The sequence below is a fragment of the Clupea harengus genome, chromosome 10 (genome assembly GCF_900700415.2).
Source record: "Clupea harengus chromosome 10, Ch_v2.0.2, whole genome shotgun sequence".
NCBI classification, from domain to species: domain Eukaryota; kingdom Metazoa; phylum Chordata; class Actinopteri; order Clupeiformes; family Clupeidae; genus Clupea; species Clupea harengus.
Window position 1 is genome coordinate 24223589 of NC_045161.1, and position 18367 is coordinate 24241955.

Here is an 18367-nt window from a genome sequence, read left to right on the forward strand (position 1 = left end):
CATATGCAATATATGTCACAGTTACACAGAAGAAAGACTACGAGCTGTAAACCTGCACCCGAGCTCATCTGTTTTATCTTGCAATATTTTAACTCTAAACTCTATTAAAATGCTCTACTGGAGGAATTAACCAAGAGACAGTCAAGAGACTGTGAGGTAAGGGGGGGGTTAGGTTCGGGTGGGGTGGGGTTCGGGTGGAGGGGGGTTGGGTTCGGGTGGGGTGGGCTGGAGGTCGGCCCTTACCTATGGCCAGGGTCATGACCTTGAGCTTGTTGCGCACGAGCTTTACCACCATGCTCTTCTGCAGCGGCGTGGAGCGGCAGCACAGCACCGATCGGCAGCTGCGCGCCACCGCCAGGAACTTGTCCTCCAGGCTCCGGTCCAGCGCGTAGGCCAGCGTCCGCCCGTCGATCACCAGGCCCAGCCGGTGCACCAGGAACGGCCCCGTGCCCGCCGAGGAGGAAGAGGAGGAGGAGGAGGCGGAGTGGGAGGGCGAGCAGGAGAAAGGGGACAGGTGGAAGGTGGTGAACTGCTGCTGCTGCTGCTGCTGGTAAGCCTTGGCGGCGCTGTGCTCGGGCGAGGAGCCGCACAGGAACTTGGCCTGGATGTAGTGCAGGCTCTCCTCCAGCAGGACGGCACAGGCCTCCTGAGGGACGAGGGACAAAGGTCACGGAGGGGTGAGAGGTCAGAGGTTATTCACTGCAAAAAAAAAAAAGGACTGCCAGGACTAACAAACAGCCTCTGGCAAGCAGATAAACCAACTGTGCCAAAACAAGCTCTGATGCATCTGCAGTGAAATGGTGCAGCCAGTACAAATATGACGGCGCATCTTACGGTGAACACACATTCACATGGTTTAAAAACTAGTTGTGAGATGGATAACACAACCCACACATCTGCTGGAGAGTGAGACATGCAGACCTTGAAATGACAAGGGGATTTAGGGAACAACGTGGATTGGATGTTAACCCAAACATTGACATGGAGCATTCGCAAAAAAACCACAAAAAAACATTCTATGTTCAAGTGCCATCATCCAAAAAGTGACCCAACTCACATTCTGATGTTTGTTGCTGTGGCATCTACCGAAAGTCAGGTAAAAGAAAGAAGGGAAGGAGAAATACTCAGAGACACACACAGGTTCACTTCACACTGTGGGCTAATCACAGCTGGGAGACACTACCACTGCACTATCAAGAGGACTGCTGTGGTGGTCTGGATCTGGACTTCTGGAGTTTCACCTGGGAAATCCCTACAGGCATGCAGATCTGTGATAGTGGCATCTTATGAAGGGTACTCTCACCTGGGAAATCTCTACCGACATACAGATCTGTGATAGTGGCATGTTATGAAAGGTACTCTCACCTGGGAAATCCCTACAGCTGGGTGATAATGCCATGTTATGAGTGCTTCTCTCACCTGGGAGTCTGCGTTGAGGGTGATGATCTCCTCCTCGGGGTCCAGCAGCTTGCAGGCGTAGGCGATGTTGATGGCCGTCTCCTGCTTGTCTCCAGTCAGCACCCAAATCTGCAGGCCGGCCTTCCTCAGAGCGGCGATGGTCTCAGGGACTCCGTCCTGCAGCCGGTCCTCAATCCCTGTCGCTCCTGCACAGGGGGACAAAAACAAACAGAACCTTTAATTGTACTAAAATCACCCGACTCCAACACACTGTTACAAAAAGTTGGTGCTTTAACGTGGCCTTGTACTGGACCCATTCCAGAAACGCGTGCGAACGGAGGTTGTAGTCTTACCCAAGAGATGCAGGTTGGTCTCCAGTCTGAGGGCCGACTCAAACAGCAGCTGCTCTCTGCCCTGGATGGACGTCTCCGCCTCTAGGTGACCCCGCAGCCAGCGGCCATACTCTTCCTTACTGAGGACCTGCCAGGCGCGCACACACACACACACACACACACACACACACACACACACACACACACACACACACACACACACACACACACACACACACACACACACACACACACACACACACACACACACACACACAGCTCAGGGATTTCAGCATCTCTGGTTAAGAGCTCTTCAATGATTTATCTTATTTTTTTTTATTTAGGTGTTGTCATAGCTGGTCATACAAGTAAACATTATTATATGACCACAAAAAAAAACGCAGAGAAAAACAGAAACAGAACAAAACAACAACCAGAACATTCTTGAAATCATTTGCAAATGGAGAAAAACAACAACAACTGGTGCTTGGGAATGTGAAACCTCAGGAAAGTGTCTTTGACACATCATATGGAGGCCCGACTGCATATGCAAAAAAAAACACAACCCAACACGGACATAATTAATTGGAGAAAGAGTGTGAGCATGAATTAGCAGTCAGGGGAAGAGTGACAGCTCGGTGATGAGTCACTGAACATGGCACATAGGGAGTGGAGCTGTGTGGGATCATCTGTGCTGCTCGGAGCAGAAGGACTGCCGCAGACATCCACACCAGCCTCGCTAGAACAGGAGGTGTTTCTTCATACACTCTCCAGCTTACTCATATCTTTCACAGGCTAGTGTGTGTGTGTGTGTGTGTGTGTGTGTGTGTGCGTGTGTGTGTGTGTGTGTGTGTGTGTGCGTGTGTGTGTGTGTGCGTGTGCGTGTGCGTGTGCGGTAGGCTGGTCAGGCAATGTGTTCTGTTTGGGTACCTTTTTGGCGATGCAGAGGGTTCTCAGTCCGTCTGCTGCATAGAGATTCAGATAGCTCTGGGTCTTGTGCAGGATTTTCTTCTGCCGCTTTCCCTTGGGATTATCTGAATTTTTGAAGAGACAAACATTTGGTTTAGATTTTTGAAAATGATTGATTGTTTTAATGTTTCATGAGGAAATCATTCAGAGTAGAAGACCAAAAAGTTGGTGAAATGAAAAAAAGATACGGAAAAAGAAGCTGCACACACACACACACACACACACACACACTGCTGTAGGGTTCTGTCAAAGCACACTGACTGTACTGTGGATGTAGTCAGTTTTCTGACTCTTCAGGCTAAATCCAGCTGCCTGGATCCCATCCTTCTACTGCGCTCTCAAAGGCCTGCATTAATGCATTAATTGACGGCTGAGCGCAGTGCTGGATGCGCAGGAAGACGTTTCGATGCCTTCTGTCTTTTCAGCTTTTCCTTTCCCTGGCAGCGCGGAAGGAACAAACAGTTTGAGATGATCCGTTCCCAACATGGCTCAGCGCTGGCCAAGTCACACTCGCAGAGAGCCAAGCCTCTCATTTTCACTCCATGATTCATCCACCTCACTCCTTCCATCTACAGCTGCCCAAGAGGAATTTTTTTCTGTCTCCTGTGTGTGTTTTTTTATTTATTTATTTATTTTATTTTTTTATATATCCCCCTCAACTCACCCCAACTCGAGGATGTTTCACGACTTCACGGAAATTGCACTGTTTTACTTGACTAGGTCTCCCCACCACAGCACTTTGACTTCAAAGGGTCACAGGAGGGCCATATTGTTTTTAAGCAGACCTGATCATGGCACTGTTGTAGTCAACGTGTAATAGCATCCCTGAAATGAGTGACTGTCTGATTAGAAGAAAAAAAAAGGACCATCGACATTACGGGAAGAAATAGATGGAAAATTACTGCAGTCATTCCAGGAAAGAATTTACGCAATCCAGGGAGAGAAGGATAAGTTGTCCGAGATTTGAACACAAGTAACCTTGCAGTGAAATAAAACTGAAATGGTCATGAATAACATTAACCCACACCAATAATTACTAATTATAATAATTTGAAGGTCCTCACCTGCCATTTGTATAGTTCATCTAATTGCTTATATATGACTGAACATATAATGGCGCCATTCATCGTGATTACTTGTATACAATTTCTCGCTTAAACTTTCCAACCTAATGACAACACCAATTTTAAACACCACAATTACTTGTCTGTCAAAAAAGTCCAATAAAAGCCGATTACTTTAAGCTTGTCGTCTATACTTCCATCGTCTAAAAAGTAATACATCTCACTACAGATCTACACTACATATCTTTCCTTAATTTCCCTCGGGATAAATAAAGTATCCATTTATCCATCTGTCTAGGCCGGGCTTCACTGATATTCCGACCAAGTGCCCCCCTCTATCTGAAGCATGCAAGTGGGTTGAGTCTCCAGTGTACCCATGCAGTCATGTTTGTAGCACCTACTCCTGAAGGGCTCGTGCAGCCCAGGGTTGCATAATGACCATGCCTGCTGCTTCGGTCCATCAAAGGCCGGAAGGGTCGTAGCCATGGCATGACCAGGCCTTTCCACACTCCCGCTCCCCTTCCTTTCGATGCCTACGTAGGCTTGAGGGTGAATGGAGCCACTGTGCTTGTCAGCGAGGCTAGCGTGCTAATTGGTTGTCCACGCCCCGTAGAGAGAGGCAAGGTAAACGGTGGCCTGTGTGTGTGATGGTGGCGCCTGGTGAACGGGGAGTGTAGGAGGGAGTGCCAGACACACAGACACACACACACACACACACAGAAAGCTGTGCCGCTTTACAAACTGCTGTGTTGAGAAAAGGCCTTGTTCATTTTCTATGGAGAAGAACCAAAAATGTAACGAAGAAATTCTGAATAACACCTTCCAGTTGCAAATTTTGCCAGGTGTGCCATGTATGTATATGATATGATACGTATGACAATGATCATCATAATGAAAAGCAACACTGTTCATTAGGTTTTAATCCAGAACAGATGGCATTTTCCAAATGTGTTGGACTGAGCTTTTCACTTTCACTTCAAAAACAGGATTCATGTGGGGGACTGATGGGTCATTTTATACCCCCACCCCACCCACCCACGCCTAAAAGCCTCTTATTTTAGACCCAGCAATGATGTCATTTTGATCTTTCCTGCTGCCATTTGTAGTTTCAGGCTGCTGAGGTGAAGCTTTCACACGATGATGATTTACCTGGCTGACCCTCTGCTAAAAAGCTTTGACATTACGCTTTCTTAGAAACCACGAGGAACGCACACCATCATGAGAGAGTAGGTGCCAGTTACCGAACTCGTGCAAGTGACTGACATTAAACATACGTGCCATTATTTATTTTATTTTATAATTTAAAACATGCACATTTTGGCCCTAATGGATTTCCGCCTGTGAGTTTTTTTTATTTATTTTTTTAAGTTGTTGTCATGGGGCTTCGACCACAAAAGAGGACAGTGCCTAGGTTAGCACTCTGAGACTGTCGGCGAGTGTCTCTATGTACACAGTGTTACAGAAAAGTGCCAGTGTGGCTTTTTGCATGCCTGGAATACTAACGAGGGAGCCCACCTTCACCATTAGGGCACTTTATAACCACTGAACCCTCCACCACCCAGGGGAGCCAGGAATAATCTGGAGTCATTAAGCATGAGTGGGGAACACAATGTATCACCTGGCCAGAAAAAAACTAAACAAAAACAGACTTGAATCTAGTAAGGCAGAATGTCTACACAGCCCTTAATAGCCTCGAAGGAGCCTCATTCAAAGGACATTTTTTTTTTTCTGGAGACATTTTTTATATTCTCTGCAACCAAGCCATTCTAAAGAGCAGAGAGGACCCTGGGAAAGCCTTCACTGTCCTCTAAACCTCAATACCTATTGGTGTCATCACAGTTTTGCATGCCACATCACAAGAGGTCACCACAATCCTTGCTCACGATGTCTGCCTCTAATGTGATGCAAAACAGGGGCAAAATTATAAATATGCAAGCTTAAGGTCCAATTTAGGACGGACATTTTAAAGACACATGTGAGTTGAACTTGGCCTTTGAAAAGTTGTTCCCCGTGCTCCTGTGCATTCAATGCGTTTCATTTCATAGGGCCCAAGTGGGCATCCAGCTCTGAGGGAAGTCAACAACACCGCTGCAACCACCTGGCTTTCATTTAAACGGTTTCTCCCTTTTGTTGTGTGACAAAGAAAGAAGGAAATAACACTGTTTCATGATAATTTCCTGAAATGCACCTCTAATATGGGAGCGCAGCCACATGCAGAAGAATGCGTCTGGTTTTCAGGAGCCTCTCAGCGTGGCAGGAAAAAGCTACATGCTTCTCAAAGCCAAAACCAGCCGTGAGATTGTTAGGGTGTCCCAAGCCAGTGTCAGACCAGACACTCATTTCCCTTTCTTAGGCACTATGCATCCTGTCAAAACACACACAATGCTTGCACCTGTTCTACAGAATTATATACCTATATAATATCAACATATAAGAATTCGTTTTGGAATAACCATGTAAAAAACTTTTGAATAGTGAAAGATATACTTTGAAGGTGATAATGCAGCTTGTGCTGAAAAAAAAAATCACCACATCAATGACTTATTCTGTGAAAAAAAAAACACGTGTTAATACTGGTCAAGATCAGATGCAAAGTAGCGTGTGCATTGCTACGGAATACTCCAGAACAAGCGACTCCCATCCCATCATCTCCAGTGGGAAAGGAATTCACTTTCAGACGTGAGCCAAGGGATCAGACATCCCTTCGAGGAACGGAATGTGAACATGGAATTCCAATCAGCTACGAAGTCCAATTATTATATCACGACACGACATGGCACCCTTTTTTAAAGCAAAAAACAAGCCATAATTGAAAGTAATTAATCACAGGAGACTGACTAGCTGCAAGTATCTTTTCCATTCGTTCAGAAGTGTGAGCACTGTCCTGGCAGCGGGCTGTGGAGATGGTATCTAATGATTTGTGGCCACTTTGGTCGAGGGCCAGCGGCCATCAATCCTTCCCTTCAGCACAGCCTGCTGGGCTGTCAGGAATCAGATACCAACGAGCAAGTCCAGATCACCTGCCGACTGGTAGCACAGATTAACACTACCTACTGTTAGTTTATAGTACAACAACTGCCAAGAACCTATTTGAGGTTGTGTATTGTCTTCAACAGTGATTTCCCATGATGGTTAGAACGAGGATGCAAAGCTTGAGCAACTGTAATGCAACTTCAGTAAAGTGTTGCTGCGCACCAAAGGGCTCTAGTTCTCACACGGCGGGTTGTTAGAGGCAACAAGGAAAGGCACCACGGCGCGTACAGCTATTTTGATTACTAGCACACATTAATTTGGTCATTTCAAAACGTGTGCACAGACCTAAGCAACGTTGATTGTGGACAGACACCTTTTTTGAGTGTGTCTGATCAAAAAGGGGGGCGTTTTATGGGAATTGTTTTGAGGAAGACGTGTGGCCACTTCGTTCATTCCTACACAGTTTGACAACATAACGTTGACCACTCAGTTACCATATTGACCGATCATTTAACCGAACTAACTATGTTACCAAATGGCTACGTAGGCTATGCAACTAAACTGCACAGACAGTTAATAATAATAAATAATCAATGATCATTCATCGGGGCCTTAATGCGCAACAAAAAGTGAGTCAGAAAAGCAATACAACTAGTTGTGATGATGGCAATTATTGCGGGACGCTATCATATAGGTAGCCGAATAATTATTCAATATCTAAGTGAAACATAAAAAGCTTTGTTAGATGCTTATGTATACATTTCCTCCAAGACGTCTCATGATGAACTCTCTCTTATTAGGCTGTGTTCTGTATAAAATATTATTACAAATTTAGAATGCAACCCAATTAATAAGGAGATGATCTGGGGTACACAGTAAATGTCCTTCTCCGTCATTCACTTTTCACCGTCACACACACCTCCTCTCTGTCCGATGGCTGACCGGTCACCTGGTCGGTCACATTTTAACAGTTTAAGTATTTCCATAACATGCGCTGATGGCCTTTGGATTTGAGCCAAAAACATTATAAGTGGCTTATTATCACAGCACATGTCAGAATTCCTGTCAGAGACAAAATCAACAGCACACCCACAAATGAATATGCCATTTCGCCCGTCCCACAAAAGCTACTCTAGTCCGATGAGTGCATACATGCAAATAACAATTCTTCTAGACTCCTCCCTTTGAGGCCTATTTTACATCACACGTGTAACGCACAGCTCGTTGGCCTTTCAAATTAGGGCTCAAAGTCTCACCTAAGAAATGTCTCTGCATAAAGCTTTACCTCACAGAAATATAGTTCACAGATTGCATATTAATTTCAGTCCCTAGATAGCCAATGTTAAGAACCCTGATCTTCCTCTGTACTTGTACTTGTACTTTAACCAAATGACCAGAGACTTGCCTTTCTCCAAGTAAATCATTTTATCAGCAACATGACAACAGTGATTGTAGTTCTATGCTTTCCCAGATTAAAGTTTGACATTGCAGTAGAGTAGACTACAGGATCTTATTTTATGTTGCTTAAATGATAGCTTCCTTTTTTCAAAACATCATACAGCAGGTGCTTACCTGTGCGGGGAGGTGTGATGAGGTCCATGATGACTGAATCGGCTCCTTTGGTGTAGACGGTAATCTGGTCAGTGAGTGGGTGCTTGACCACCACCGACATGCGCTTCCGGGTCGAGTCAAAGCCCAGTGTATGCAGAAGTTCGAAAGTGAGCTTCCCCAGGTGAGGCAGCTCCACTGTCACTTGGTCCGGTAAACGACCCACCAGGGAGCACTTGTAGGCACGGGCCGCGTACACCAGCGCCGCCTCGTCTGGCGACTCAGCCTCGTAGCGCAGCTCGCCCTCCTCCACCGCCCAGGGCGACTTTCCTCCTTCCACGGAGGCCGGTACAGGGCTGAAAGCGTGATCCAGTGTACTGATGCCGCTGGCGGAGACGTTGGAAGCGGCGGCGGCGCTGTTGGTGGCCGCCTGCCGCTCCTCGTTCAGCTTGGTGAGCGTGCTCTCTGCAGACGGCGAGGACAGGAAGCTGGAGCAGGCGCGTTGCGAGAACGAGCGGTTGGTGACCAGGCTGGACAAGCTGCTGCTGTTGGAGCCGGACGTCAGGCGGCTGGGCGTGAAGCGCTTGATGAAGTCCTCGATGGTCTTCACAGGAGACTTCAGCTCGAACCTCCGCACCTGCAAGAAGCCACAGGTGAACATGGTCACAATATAATACCAGAATGGGTTACAAGGAGCTCCAAAGTTATTAATAGAAGCCACTGAGCATGGTTTAATTAATGTGCAATAGTACGGAAAACGCTATGGTTTATTTATTGTTTGCCTATGAAACCAGAAGAAACTCATCACACTCTTAATAAAAGCCATTAAAAACATGTAAGCTTTTTTCCACCAAGATGAAACAGCATATTATGGCAAAGGCATCTGTGATCAAGATGATGGGACCGCACCCCTGTCATTCTCTCTAGGACAGTAAATGAACATCAAAATCCATCTGCCTGTACAGGCCACTGAAGACTTGGACAGTGAACAGCAATCAAGTCAATCCAATACTTGGATCCAACGCCAGGCGCACAGAGGCCTAGCCTTTCAGTGAGATGAAGGAAACACTAGAACATGACCAACAGACAGGGGAGGGCACAGTTAAGCTTTTTGTTTCTATTGCAGTGCCACAGTTTGGCTCTGAGCTCTCTGGTTAATTAAAGGGATCAAATATGATGTGCTTCATGTGATGGGTGATGTGTTGTATAGATATATACTCTCCCTCTATATATAGAAGCTACAGATAGCATTTTTTGCTACTCCTGCTAGCCAGGCCGTCAAATGGGCTCGCACTGTTGTGTGAGAGAGACTGTCTGTGCCATGGGGTCATACTGGGGCATTGGCCAACGCAGCTGGACAGGATATCACTAACCCTGGATGGAATGGCCACACCCAAACATTTTTATGTCACTGCAAACACAGTGCAGAGCCGATCACCAAAATAAGGACACGACACACAGACACTGAGATCTAACGCAGATGATGCAACAAAAAATCCCATCTGTTGCTAATACAGCACCTCTTGGCATAACAGCACAGCAACAACAAACAGTACAACGCTACGTTTCCATGAAAAATGTAACACCCCAAGGTAAACCAAGTGACGTGTGAATGTACAAAAGACGAAAACAGGCCGTATACACCTCCAGTTAATCCTGTTTTGATTGTTATCTTCGGTGAAGGTCTGTTCCACGTCTGTTACTTGTAACTGCTAAGGAAGTTATCATAGACATTGTGTACCTCTCTGTTGCTGTGACTTCTGAGGAAGTTGCCACACAACATTGGGGAGATAGTGATTCAGGAGGTAGAGGAGTCGTTCAGCAATCAGAAGGTTGCTAATTCGATCCAGACTCAATGAACCCCCAACCGCACCTGATGTGCAGGTTGGCACCTTAGATAGTAGCATCCACTATCGGTGTGTGAATGGGTAGATGTCTGAGGCATTAACCTGTAAGCGCTTTGAGGAGTAGAAAAGCACTATAAAAGCGCTATATAAATGCAGTCCATTTACCATTTACTAACACACCGTCCTTACTTGGTAGACCAGGGCTAAGAACCAATTAGCCTGGGTATTGATATAGGTGATCGTACCTTCTGTCTGGGCTGGTTGGGGGAGGACACAACCACGGTGTTGCAGATGGTGAGAGCGATAAAGAAGTCGATGATGTCAGAGAGGTCGGAAGGGATCTGGCTGAGAGCCTGGCTGTGGAAACGCATGAAGTCCATCTGGCTCGCGCCGTCGTTCACTTTATCCAAGAGCTGCGGGTCCGGGGTGATGTCTTTCTCCTGCGCAATGGAGCCGATGTTTAGCCAGACAAACAGAAAGATTACAGAAAAAACTACAATGTGGGATAGTACGGGTGGATCACTTCTTTTTTGGAGACTTCACCACATTCAACCCATTAAAAAATGCTAAAGACTAAATGAGGCTTTCAGTTGTAGTAAAACAGTTCATCATATAATTCAGTGGTTCTCAAAGTGGGGGGCGCGCCCCCCTGGGGGGGCGCAAACACTCTCCAGGGGGGGCGCGATGTCACAGACGGAGAAAAAAAAAAACGACCGCCGACCTGTCACTGGTTAGTGAAAGCTCCCTCAGTGGCGAAATGCAAGGGGCTGGACTGACCCAAACAAATCAAATACTGTTTTGCTCCTGATCCACCAATCAAAACGGAGTCTTATCATTTGAACACGAGTTGCACCCAAGCTTCCTAGTATAAAAAAAACCTGCAGGCATGGTAAGCGCTCACCCTGAGACAACACTCTGCAGAGTTTGTTCAATTTCTCTTGTTTCCTCTATCATTCAGATATTCATTGCTTTATAAACAGTCTTTTTAAAGACTCACTCCTTCCTTAGTAATACCTTACTGCACTTGCAGTAGGTCTATTCGTAGCCTATTCTAAGGAGTAATTTGCTCCACAGTCTTTTGAAAAAGCTCGTAGCCCCGAGAGCTAGCCTAGCTAGCTACCTTCTTCCAACTGCAGCTAGCCCTTTTCTCCTTAACATCTACCCTTACATTTTTCGATCATCCACCGTGTTGCAACAAATAAAACACCAGCACTTGAATACTATTTTGTGCTGTCCCTGTCTACATTGTGTACAGTTCCTTTTGTTAGGAATTATTGCCTAGCACAGCCTTATCCATTATTCGTGTGCAAGTCGTTCACAACCACACATACAAGAACACGACGTTGAAATGAGAACTTTATTAACTTCACACACACTGTATCAGCAAACAAACACAACTATGGACAAGTTTCTGATTCGTAAAAGTCAGAAAGAGAAGCCTGTGGACTTCTTTAAACATAAACGTGATGACCTCCAGCAACAACAAACCACCATCTCCAAGCAGTGTCTGGAGGCATCTTATGTAGTTGCTCATAGAATTGCTAAGCTTGGCAAACCCCATACAATTGCCGAAACACTGATTTTGCCGGCCGTGCAAGAAGTGTAGAATAATGACAGGAGCTAAACTCAGCGCAATACCTATGTCAGTATCTCGCTGAATATCAGAAATCAGTTTGGGTCCTACAAAGAGGACTACCGTTAATTCGCCTGAGTTCGGGATCCATTTCCAATAGACATGAAAGAGCAGCTGAAGAGTGACAGTAGACTTAAGCATCTCCCCTCTTTCGTCATTCTGGGTAGCAATGATCAGCTTTGCGACATAGCCTTAGAAATGCTCCTCCTTTTCGCGTCGACATATTTGTGCGAGGCAGGATTTTCAAGAATGACTGCGCTCAAAACTAAATACCGCAACCGCGCACAGATCGAGGATGACCTGAGGATATGTTTGTCAAACATTGCCCCAAGATTTGAGGACCTTTACAGTGCAAAGCAGGCTCATGTCTCACATTGACAGACCTGTAGGATTTTTTTTGTAAAGATCACAAGAGGCCCATAATAATAACAGTATCCTAATGATAGCAATAATAATACTTATTATTATTATGATAATAATAATTATTATTATTATGATGATAATAATAATACAATAATAATAATTGGTCGATAATCATTAATTATAATAATAATAACATAATGATGGTGATAATAATGAATAGCCTACTGATAGGCCTACTATTACTGATAATAATAATAACAATAATAATAATAATAATAATAATAATAATAATAATAAATAGTTATGATTGTCTGTATGGGCCTAACAATAACAATAGCCTAACCTTGACATGTCAGGCCTATCAATAACAATATGCTATCTACGGTATCTATCTATCTATCTATCTATCTATGGTGGTGTAGTTGAGGGCGGTGGCGGCGGTGGCGGCGGGCCGCAGGGGATGGGGGGGCCCCGACTACCCCTAACCAGCTTTGGGGGGGCCCAGCTTGCAAAAGTTTGAGAACCCCTGATATAATTCATCCATTCTTCTTTCTCATGTTCTCAATGTGACCTCTAATCACCTCTACATGCATCACAAGCCAACATACACCGACAGATTTTTTAAGGTTGTTTTAGCCAGTGTTGAGATATGACTCTCTCATCAGGTCGTTCTAGGGAGGGCTATTTGCACCGAAGTGACTACCACTATTCATCGGACAAATCAGCGGTCAGGAAATCTAGCTATGATGGGCAGAGATAAGCCTTCATTTCGCATGAAAACTAACTAGTGTGTAAACAGTGTGTTCACACACGGAGGAAACATGGCGCTTAAGAGTGAGAGTGTTTGGGGCTGACCATGGGACTGCTGAAGGCGGTGTGCTTGGAGAGGATGCTGGCTCTCTTGGCCTCGGCACGGCTTCCTGTCCGGCGGTGGGATTTGGTGCTTTGCGAGCGCAGCACCACCTTGGCACTCTGATGGCTGGTCACACTTTCACGTCTAGGCAAAGTACCGCCATGGGACGTGCAATCCTCTTCCTCCGAATCTACTTCCTGATACATGGCCAGCCTTTTTGCTGCGGAACAGGGAGAAACACACACACACACACACACACACACACACACGTCAAAGACATCAACATTCACACATACCTTTCGGTCTAAAGGGCGCCCCTGAAATATTCTGCGTTTAGTCCTAAACGATTCGTTTCAGTTTGAAAAGGAGAACGCTGAAGGGCTTTACCATTGGCATCGTGGGAGTACTCCACTCCAGCCACAGTGCAACGGCGAAACACCATCTTGTTCTCGGTCAGCGTGCCAGTCTTGTCAGAAAAGATGTACTGCATCTGGCCTAGGTCCTCTGTGATGTTCAAAGCCCGGCACTGCAGGTGGGAGTCCGTCTCCTCGTCGTACAGATCCATGTCCTGGTGTATGAAGTACACCTGGCATATTTTCACAATCTCAATAGACACGAACAGGGAGATGGGGATCAGGACCTGCAACACAATGGGTTGACGTTATGAGAAACGCACAGGCGAGACGTACAGCAATGACTGGTGCAGTGTTTGTTTGATTCTCGGTAATAAAGTGTGAAGGCTGAGTAGAGGACATTCGAGGCGAAGGCATGGTTTTCCTGATCCGTATGTCCTGGGTGTACTATAATTCTGTCCTGTTGAGGATATTTATGGGTCTTTGTGGGCCTTTGTGCCTTACCTGGAACACGATAATCATAGTGAGGAACAGATAAATGGCTGACAGCACGGGCGATAAGTCCCTTCCATCAGGGCTGGGGACGTCAAACACGGGGCGCTTATCTCCATACTGAAACAGCCAAAGCCCGTGACCTGAAACAGCAGGCAGGCAAGGTCATTAGCAGGTAAACTCTGACAAAGTATCTGAGGAAATTCGTGCCTGAGTGATTCCAAATAGAGGCTGTTCTTCACTGAAGGTTGGCCAATTTAAAAGCTGCTGGTCTGATGCTGCGTGGGCCCAAACATACCTATGGCCGTGAAGAGGCACATGACCAGCAGGATGATGACACACCAGAACACGTGCACGTTCATCTGCCGCTCCAGCTTGCTACGCTTGTAGCGAGGCCCGTTGTTGTTCAGCATGGCTTTCGTCTCATGACCTGACCCCCACACACACATACCCCCCCCAAAAAAAAGCATTTGTCATATCAGCTAAAAGAGGTCAAAGGTGAAATAGCAATGCAACACATGAACAAGGCAACAGGAGGTCAAGAGGTCATTGTACCGGCATAGATGACGATCCCGACGGCCTCCTCTGTGTTGCGTACGGTGCAGCCTCTTAGTAGCAGGCTCTCTTTGTATAGACCGTCCCTCCGGCCACTGCGATGGATTCTGACAGAAAACCATTTCATTAATATTTTTCTACTTGTGAAAAGCACTTAACCAAAGTGAATGCAAGGTTGACCTGAACATTTAAAGAACTGAAAGATTTACTCAATGGTCATGTGAATCACTTACACAGCATCTGTGAACTCAATACCAGTACCTAAGCAGAGAGACATACTTAAATATCCTCTCGGCCTGCCTTTAACACACTGATCTATAACCGTTCACAGCAGAGAAGGGCTTTTCCCAGTGGAAATCTTTAATGCAAAACAAATCGCTCTGAAGGGGGAAGCTATGCCCTAATAAACCTCTAGGCCAAACAGGTAAACCCCAAAGGGCAGATTTAAAACCCTCTGGACATAAAAACCCTCTTCTACCAACACTAGGAAAACGACCCCAAAGTAATAGATGCCTGTTAATATTTCCATCATACTGCCATAAAGAAATGGCGGGGAAAGTGCTAAAATGAAGCTCCGGGACGTGGTGGCAGTTCAAACAGCAGACCACCGGGGAAGTTCAAAGAGCTTTTTGGGTTAAGCTTGATAAGAGAGCAACAATGCAAACTGAAGTGTGCTGAATGAACACTGAATGCTAAGCTCTTGTGGTGGGAGAGAAATAAGCTTTTAACATCGCTCCTAATCCTGTGTCTAAATCGAGGATTACTTTTTTGTTACTTTAATAGCTTGCAACTCTTTGCTGAGCTTGGTGGCTCCTAATCTTGATGATGCTCAGGCCTTGGTCTAGCCTTGTTTATGACGAAAAAAAAAAAGCTGACCTTCACATTTTGACTACGGAAAGACTGGTTTATTAAGGTCGAATATGCTTGTCTACACAGCCATTTAACACTCTCAAAAATTTGATTCCAGTTTCTTTATCAAGCCTGCTTAATTTGTCTAACAATGACATGACTAGGAAAACCTCGGAGTTGGTGGTAATTACATTTAGGATGTACACCTGTAATTTGTATTCAATATCAGTTGGATCTGGATCACAGTCAGGGGCAGAGCGGTGATCCCTATAAGTAAAGTAGACAGCAGGGGAGTGAGATTACACTTAATGCTGCTGCCCTTGACATAATAAACCTCTGCTGCAAACAGACCAAGACCTCCTCCCCTTACACACACACACACACACACACACACACACACACACACACACACACACACACACACACACACACACACACACACACAGACACACATCCTATCCCTCACAAACACACCCTCTGTCTTTCCATCACACACACACACACACACACACACACACACACACACACACACACACACACACACACACACACTTCCTATCCCTCACAAACACACCCTCTGTCTTTCCATCACACACACAAATACACAAGCGCACACACACACACACACACACACACACAAGCGCACACACACTCAGACAGCCTCTCTTCATCCTCCCCATCTCTTCCTCTACTTCCTCGCCACGCGCTGCCGTATCTCGGCAACCAAGCCCTGGCAGGAGGCTGGTAGCATCTGCTCTCTATCAAAGCAGGGGGATAAATGTCATAATAATTGGAGATCCCGTCAGCGGACACCGTGCCCCCTCCGCCCTTGACCATTAATATAGGGCCTGGGTCCACTCTCACATGGGAGGCCTTCTTTCTACCGGCTTGGAGGAGAGGAGCTGTAACGCGCTCGACAAGCGCAGGACTCATTTCGCCAATCTGTATTTGGACAAAGGGAGCCCAGAACAGACAGCCAATGTTTATAATACGGCCCACATTATAAACACCAGTGCATCCCTTTTCGATAGCGCACTTCTGAAGGGACACAAACGTCAGAAACCCAAAAGAAACAGAACGCAGTAAGATACGTCAGACTTGAATAATCAGCTGGAAACATTCTCGTATCATATCATGGTTTATTCCCATGTGCACTTAATGTTTTTTATCTGAACTTTATCGGTTTGTCTGACATAGCTATGTGCAGAAATGTACCGAGTCATCCCAGTCCGGACAAACATAAATTCATCAAAAAAAATCTCGGCACACTGCAGGTTCAGCGGGAGACAAAGCACTTCAAAGTGACTAAAACGATACGGGTTACTTTGGTAAAGGCTCCAGCAGCGACTTGGCAGGGTAATTAGAAATTCTAATAGGGTTGAAAAGTCATCTGAATAATGCTAGTGTAAGAGAAATGCAAAGCTTTGCTCACGAAGAACTTTATTAATCTTCGCTTTGCGGGTCACAAATATCCATTCAACCGCTAACTTGGGTTTTACTCCCTAATGAGGATTTAACCACTTTTGGCGCTGCTGAGAGAAGCAATTGGACCATATTAGCAAGGATGATTTATGATGGGTGGGAAAAACATTATTTACATGCTGCAGAAGTACATTTCCAGGGGAGCTCTTGCATTCGAGTGCACAGGGAGGATAAATGTTGCCTTTATCCTGACTAAATGACCTCACTGGATAGAAAAGCAAAGGGTAAAGAAATGCTTCAATGGCGTAATGGTAGACTTACATGTAACCTCGAAATCGGTTCAGGTCGTTGTTAGGCTTCTCACATTCAATGATGCTGTTGTATTTGAATGGATCGAACTCACAATCCTGCAAGAGAATACACATTTATGTATTCTGATATACATTCACACACAACAACTGGCGTTAACACTGGGATTTTTCAAGTAAACGTGAAGAGAAGTCTCTGAAGATCTGGTAGATGACTTTAATATGTATATAACATCAAACTCCATCCACTGGAATGCATGTTGACAGCTTTAGGCTTGAGGGAGAAGGACTACTGGGACCTGGGACTTCACAGTGGAAGTCACAGTTTGGTGATTTGTCTGGCATTTGACCTCTCACTAACCAGACAAAGACACACCAGCTGATTATATAATTACAGAGACAAACACCCACTCATCATCACCACCTGACCAACTGTGACTCCGGAGAGGCCATTAAATCTGGATAAATCTGTCTACAAATGAAAATACATACACAGTTAAAATGACTAACCTATTTATAGTCACACTCACACACATAATCCACTTTATTGCTGTTTCCAGCATGACATGGTTTTGTTGTACACAAAGCCATTCTGTGTGTTCCTGAGACCACAGACATATCTAAAGCTGGGTATATTAGATTTAAAAAGAAGTGGGTTTGTCAGGAACTGCAACTAAACTGCAACAAACTGGGCAACATGATAAAGACACGCAAAGACACGAGAGCTTATGGCTCAGGGAAGTCTGCCTCACCAGGTCAATGAAGCTTCGGACCACGTGCCGCTGCTTCAGGTTGGTCTCGCCGTCCAGCGTGGCCGTCTCGATGTGGCACAGGCGGTCAGGATCGCTGGAGCTGAGCAGCAGCACGTCGGCCGGCACGATCTCGTTGCAGCGCAGCCGGATGAAGTCTCCCACGCGGATCTCCTTCCAGTACTTCTCCAGGTAGCACCTCTCAGTCCTGGGCCCGGGGAGGAACAGTCGGAGGTCAGAGGCAAGAGGTCAGGAGGTCAGTGAGGAATTTAAGCATAACGCCACATTAGCATCTATGGCTATATTCAAGGTAAGAATACATAGAGGTGCTCTATGTATTTATTTTTGGAATTCACAAACAAACCACACAGACCAAAAAAACACTCAGATTGGCAATTCACCTCTACGCTTGCGTCCATGCCAATGCTATTAATACACAAGTCTTTTTCTAGACTAGACATGCACGAAAAGCCTTAAGTATAATACTTTTTAATGATAAAATTACAGACTATATAATGACCTAATTCAATTCTCCATATTTCTAACATCCATTACTACTTCTGTGAAATTCAGCTTTCTAAATGATGTGTTGATAGCAGTAAAGCGCTCTACAGGCTATTAAATCTGCAAATGATTATATCATATGTATCAGTGATCAC

At 45.4% G+C, this 18367-nt stretch overlaps 1 protein-coding gene across 1 annotated transcript in view; it reads right to left on the reverse strand.

The window, feature by feature from the left end:
- Window positions 1-18367, reverse strand: part of atp10a (ATPase phospholipid transporting 10A) — a 41371-nt gene that overhangs the window by 13566 nt on the left and 9438 nt on the right. The window contains exons 2-14 of the mRNA XM_031574508.2: window positions 17712-17916; window positions 16973-17058; window positions 14381-14487; window positions 14124-14255; window positions 13838-13968; window positions 13368-13620; window positions 12983-13200; window positions 10377-10571; window positions 8309-8921; window positions 2661-2764; window positions 1752-1878; window positions 1420-1604; window positions 244-646 (exon numbers count right to left, since the gene is read on the reverse strand). Coding sequence (XP_031430368.1) covers window positions 244-646; window positions 1420-1604; window positions 1752-1878; window positions 2661-2764; window positions 8309-8921; window positions 10377-10571; window positions 12983-13200; window positions 13368-13620; window positions 13838-13968; window positions 14124-14255; window positions 14381-14487; window positions 16973-17058; window positions 17712-17916 — 2759 coding nt within the window. The remainder of the gene's footprint in view (window positions 1-243; window positions 647-1419; window positions 1605-1751; window positions 1879-2660; window positions 2765-8308; window positions 8922-10376; window positions 10572-12982; window positions 13201-13367; window positions 13621-13837; window positions 13969-14123; window positions 14256-14380; window positions 14488-16972; window positions 17059-17711; window positions 17917-18367) is intronic.